This window comes from Mauremys reevesii, linkage group 3 (assembly GCF_016161935.1).
Source record: "Mauremys reevesii isolate NIE-2019 linkage group 3, ASM1616193v1, whole genome shotgun sequence".
NCBI classification, from domain to species: Eukaryota; Metazoa; Chordata; order Testudines; family Geoemydidae; genus Mauremys; species Mauremys reevesii.
In genome coordinates, this window is record NC_052625.1 from 191,745,165 (window position 1) to 191,751,164 (window position 6,000).

The following is a 6,000-nucleotide window of genomic DNA, read 5'->3' on the forward strand; positions in this document are numbered from 1 at the left end:
CAGACCCAGGACAGATCCCTGCAAGACCACACTCAATATGCCCTTCTAGTTTGACTATGAACTATTTATAACTACTCTGAGTACAGTTTTTCTAACCAGTTGTGCATGCACCTTTATAGTAAGTTCATCTGGACTGTATTTCCCTATTTTGTTTATGAGAAGGTCATGTGAGAGAGTATCAAAAGCCTTACTAAACTGGAGCTCTATCACATCTACTGCTTCCTCGTAGCCACAAGGCTTGTTACCCTGTTGAAGAACAACAACAGGTTGGCATGACATGGTTTGTCCTCAACAAATCCATGTTGACTGTTACTTATCACCTTCTAGGTGCTTACAAAGTGTTTGGTATCTGGAAAGATAATGGAGCAAATAATCAAAGTTAAGCTGACTGGTCTATAATTTCCTGGGTTGTTCTCATTCCCCTTGTTATAGATAGGTACTATATTTACCCTTTCCCAGTTGTCTGGGATCTCTCCCATCCTCCGTGAGTTCCCAGAGATAATCACTAATGGCTCAGAGACTTCCTCAGCCCAATCCTTAAGTATTCTAGGATGTATTTTGTCAGGCCTTGCTGACTTGAAGACATCTAACTTGTCTAAGTAAATCTTAACTTGTTTTTTCCGTGTTTTAGCCTCAGATTCTACCCCATTTACACTGATGATCACAATTTTAGTTGTCTGATCACTGCTAACCTTTCTGGTGAAAACTTAAACAAAAAGGCATTTAATACTTTTGGCCGTTGCTGCATTTTCTGCATTTATCATTCTCTCCTCATTGAGTAATGGGCCTATCCTGTCCTTGCTATTCCTCTTGCTTCTAATGTATTTGTAAAATATTTTTTGTTACCCTTTATGTCCCTACCTAGTTTAATCTCATTTTGTGCCTTAGCCTGTCTACTTGCTTGTGTTGTTTTTTAATATTCATCCTTTTGTAGTTTGACCTAGTTTCCACTCTTTGTATGACTCCTGTTTTAGTTTCAGGAAGGTGTGCTCTTGAAAGATAATTGGTTGTGAAATAATGGTTATAAATGTGCTGTCATTTGAATGTACTTATCCATCCATTTACACAAATGTCATATCCTCCCCATCTCACCCCAGACCTTGGCCAACCATTCTTGCCCTGCATATTTCCTCTTTCCATCACTTGCTTCAAAAGTCCACTTGAGAGGGTCAACAAGATATGGTGGCCTTTGGGCTGTGCCCCATGTAAGTTTCCAGGTCCTTGCCCTCTGCTGAGTGCATTGCACTTCTGGGGCTCCATACCCCAAGCGCACATTCTGATACGAGTGTTCAGTCCAATGATCTCCTGTTCAAATAAACACATCAATGTATTTTTTATCTAAAAAGATTGAGTTGAGGGAAATTCTAAGTGGGAATTTGGGCCTGCATGCGGTCCCATGAGAACATGTAACCAAAGTATTACATTCTGGTTTTATACTTCAGTTTACCTCCTATCACCAAGTGTGCTCACTCTAAGCTTCTTTATCATTTCAGCTGCTGTCTAATATTCTTCTTTGGGATGGGATCATACTAGAAGATACACTACATGAGTTAGGACTAGGCAAGCTGCTGAATCGATATCTCCTTCTGATACTTCTTAATGCACCACCTGGACCAGATAATGTGGAAAAGTGCAACAAGGTAAAAATTACATACAGGAAAAAGGCTTATATTGAAGAAAGAGTTTTCATGATAAAGAGATCAGTGTCTGAAGATAAAATAAGTAACAAACATTCAGTATCTGTAGCTTTTAAGGTAACTTTGTAAACTCTTGGTGGTTTTAGAAAGGCACAGTCAAAATATTCAGGCCCAAAGTTTGGACACTTGGAAGCTATTACAGTCCGATGGAAAATACCTTTTTTGGATCCTAACGGTGAAATCCTGGCCCTGTTGAAATCAGTGGGAGTTTAACCATTGATTTCATTGGAGCCAAGATCTCACTCTAAGTATCTTTTTGAAAAATATATCCATTCAAAATAAAATAAAAAGTGTGAGCTGTTCATGCTTGCCTAGATCACCAGCTATAATTAGCCATTTAACCAACAGCATGCTAGTAATGTTTCAAAGCCCATTGAAGAAATGGAAAGATCTCTGCTGAATTCCTTCAAGTCTGGTTCAGGCCCACTACTCACAAAGTTGTATGCTTTCTTGGTGCAATAGATTATGCTAATGCACAGAGAGATTTGGCCAAACAAAAGCCACATTAGGTTTGTTAAAAATCCAAAAAATGCCAATGTTTGAGTCCAAAGTAAATCTTTACACCATTGAGAGGATAGAAATCCTGGGTTTTTTGCTTCCAAGTGTTACAAACAGTAGATGGTAAAAGAAACAATTTCTAAAAAGGTTACTGGCAATTAATGATTTAATCCCTTGGCTCCAGAATAAGTATTTTCATAATGCTGGTTGTTAATGTAAGTTCAATGGCTGGAGTTGTATATATCTAGCCACAAAATGATTTATCAATGAACCTCTTGGCACTGAGAATGAAGAAAGTGGTGGATTCTTTAGAATTGGGCAGATTCTAACTTCTTGACCTGAGGGATTAATGCAAGCAAATGTTTTTGCCCAAAGCTGATGTATGCTAATGTGCTCTAAAGGTTAGCAGTTCAAATGGGCAATAACTAATAGTGTATTATGCCTGCTAGATTGTTAGAGGGCTTTCCCTTCACCCTCTCCCCTGGTTCTTGTCACGCAGACAGAAAGCAGAAGTCCGGAGTGTAGACAATGCAATGTTCATTGGGGTTAGTTTCCAGCAAACATGTTCCATAACTCTGATGCCGCAGTGTTTAGTCCCCCCTCCTCAGGAGGCATAATTATACCTGCAGTGCATGCTCACGGTTCCACCCCTTACAACTTAGGGTCATGTTCCATTTTGCGTCTGGGGTCTTTGTCTCACCTTTTTTGTATCCTATGGGAGGGGTAAGGAGTGAGGTTGTGCTCTGGTCAGGGATGGGCATTTCTTTAGTCTTTTAGTGTTTTATACCTTCCCCACCCCCAAACTCTTTTGCCCCTCCCGACTGGTTGCTTGATTTTGCCTTGGACAGGGGTTGAGGCAATCTTAGTGTGCTCTGAGTAATACTTTAACTGCTTTTATCTGTTCCCATTGTACTAACATCCGACTAGGCAGAAGCAACATCACATATTAGTATAAGAGTATCAAAAAGTCAAACCCAAAATTCTATCCCAGACTAACAAACATACCTATATACTAACATAGATAAAATTGTTGTCTTTAGGCAGTCTTTTTAATATATGCATGCAACAAGCATCAGAAACAAAATGGAAGGTGTAGAAAGGTTTGTGATAAGTTCTCTCAGTCATTTGCTTATAATTATCAGAGGGGTAGCCGTGTTAGTCTGGATCTGTAAAAGCAGCAAAGAGTCCTGTGGCACCTTATAGACTAACAGACATATTGGAGCATGCGCTTTTGTGGGTGAATACCCACTTCACATTCATCTGATGAAGTGGGTATTCACCCACGAAAGCTCATGCGCCAATACGTCTGTTAGTCTATAAGGTGCCACAGGACTCTTTGCTGCTTGTATATAATTGTTGATGTTCTGTACACAGAACCATAAAAACCTTTAGAACAAACATCAGACTATAAATTCTTGAAGCTGTTGAGTATGCCAAGAATAACATACTCCATTGAAGTGATATCTGGCTCTACATCTGACAAAGCTTTTTATTAATTACAACAATGGAGCCAATTAAAGGAGAAATAAGAAGCGTGAGTTTAAACCAGAGTGTGAGTTAATGCATTTAAGGATTGTCTGATCTTTTCCAAATATGTTTTGATTGAACAGGTAGTTGCATGTCTCCCAGAAAGATGGTTCAAAGAGCTTAACAGCAGATCAACTCTTCCTCAGTTGACGAACTTTAGCCAACATTTATTGCAAAGTGCACATACGCTGTACAAGAATAACTGCAGGTAATCTGTCTGGCTTTTTGGAATTCATTATTTCTACATGTACTGTGTGTCTCTAATTTTTTGTTAACTTTTTTTGTGTCTGTATGTTTACATGATACACTTTTTAAAAGGGGCCTTGTAGTGGTATATATTTTGATCTTTTCATAATAATGCTTATCCATTTGAGAGGTATGGAAGGATTGAAATCAAAAGCAAATTAAAAAATCTTGTAATGGACACACAAGAATAATGGAAAAGGGTTATGTGATTGACTTACTGATAACAGTGCACAGACATGTAAAGTCCTACATTACATCATTCTTATAACACTGGTCTGTGTATTTCTAGAGAATTGAGGAAATAGTCCTATAATAGAAGCAAAGAGTCCTGTGACACCTTATAGGCTAACAGACGTATTGGAGCATGAGCTTTCATGGGCGAATACCCACTTTGTCGGATCCACTTCGTTAGTCTATAAGCTGCCACAGGACTCTTTGCTGCTTTTACAGACCCAGACTAACATGGCTACCCCTCCTGATACCAGTCCTATAATGTTGTTTCTAAAGGAGGCATTGGATATCTGCTGTGATTCTCTGTACCTTGCACACTCTGAGCTCTCTTATTAGTGCTTGCTTTTATAAGGAATGCAGTTATTAAAATATGGAACACCTAATTAGATTAGTTTTAAATTTATAAAACATGATCTAATAGAAATGGAAGATACAGATTTATGCTAGCTTTTCCTGCCTAGCCTTTGGACACTGGAATTTTATGTAGGCAACATAACCGATCACCATAGCTCAGGATCATTTTCATTAATTTCCAGTGTAGTTTCTTATCTGCTTTTAAAAATCAATACACTCAAATTATATGGCGGTCAGATACTTGAATGTTGTAAATTTTTTTTATTATTATTTTAGTGATGAAACAAGAGACCTGATTCTTCTGTTGGTGAAAGTCAATGCTTTGCATGTTGCAGAGGACTTCATTGAGGAATATAAATTGGAACACCTGAAATCTATTGTCAGCAAGTAGAATTCCAGCAAAAGGACTAAAATATAAAGTTTAAAATGCTGTAGCCATTTTGGGTTTGATCTAAAGCAAGATAAAGATCAAGCTAAAATACTGTTAAAGGTTTTGCTAGAACAATGCAACTGATGAGTTAGGGCTGCCCTTTGACTTTATAAGGCCTTGTTGAGCCTAGGTATTTAAAGGCCCTGCAAGTAATAGGCTTATAGTTTTGCATTTCTTGTGCACCCAAAATTCCCACAGAGGGTAGTGAGTGTACTTTGTGCACCAGGAATGCAAAATCTGGTCCAATCCATGTTGCACTGGTTGTCATCAAGTTAGTTGAAGATGAAATGGTAATCTTAATTCCTGAATGACCTTGCTTTTGTTGGATTTAATTCAAAGTGGAGCAGTGTTTTTTAGTTTCTACCATAGGGTTGATAATGCTTATTCCTCTTATAGGTGTTACTTAAAGGATAGTGAAAGGATCTGAAAAATGTGTCTCAGAATCAGTATACTGTAAGTAAACAGCCTTGTGTAGAATTTCCAGTATTGAACTGTGAGCCTAGTATTGTGTTCTCTCTCTCTCGGAGAATACTAGGTCCCTTCTCTGGTGAGATCCCAGTGACCATCTTCATGGAGATCCCTGGGAGAGTTAGTCAGTACAAGTCCTGCAGGGTTTCAACTGAGTAATAGCAAAAGATTAACAGGGACAGTTGAAATAGGTGCCTGCTCCCTAGCTTTCTATCTATATTATACCTAGTGTGCAAATACAACACTTGTAATATCACAGTGTAAGGATGGCATCCACTGTATGTTGTCTTTTATAATTCAGATGCTAATGTGGATTGTGCTCAAGTGTTTGTGGGCCTGGGCTCACCTCTGGTCTTATTTTTCATCAAAGTTTCTTTTTAATGATCATATACACTTCAGTTGTTGGCAGTGAGACACGAGTCATTTATTGTAGCGACTTCAGAAATTATTTCAATGTGAGTTTTTCACATTGTTTTCAGAAATCTCACTGGTGTCCAAGAGTCTTGCTGATTGCTGTTTTTGCTCCTCCCTGATGTGTACAGTCTCATC

The 6,000-nt window shown here is 38.5% G+C and overlaps 1 protein-coding gene across 2 annotated transcripts in view; it reads left to right on the plus strand.

Moving 5' to 3' along the window:
- Window positions 1-4,983, plus strand: part of GCFC2 (GC-rich sequence DNA-binding factor 2) — a 37,886-nt gene extending 32,903 nt beyond the window's left edge. For both annotated transcript variants that reach the window (XM_039532106.1, XM_039532107.1), the window contains 3 exons: window positions 1,494-1,640; window positions 3,806-3,930; window positions 4,830-4,983. In XM_039532106.1, coding sequence (XP_039388040.1) covers window positions 1,494-1,640; window positions 3,806-3,930; window positions 4,830-4,944 — 387 coding nt within the window. In that variant the 3' untranslated portion in view covers window positions 4,945-4,983. The remainder of the gene's footprint in view (window positions 1-1,493; window positions 1,641-3,805; window positions 3,931-4,829) is intronic.
- The last annotated feature ends 1,017 nt before the right edge of the window (window positions 4,984-6,000 follow it).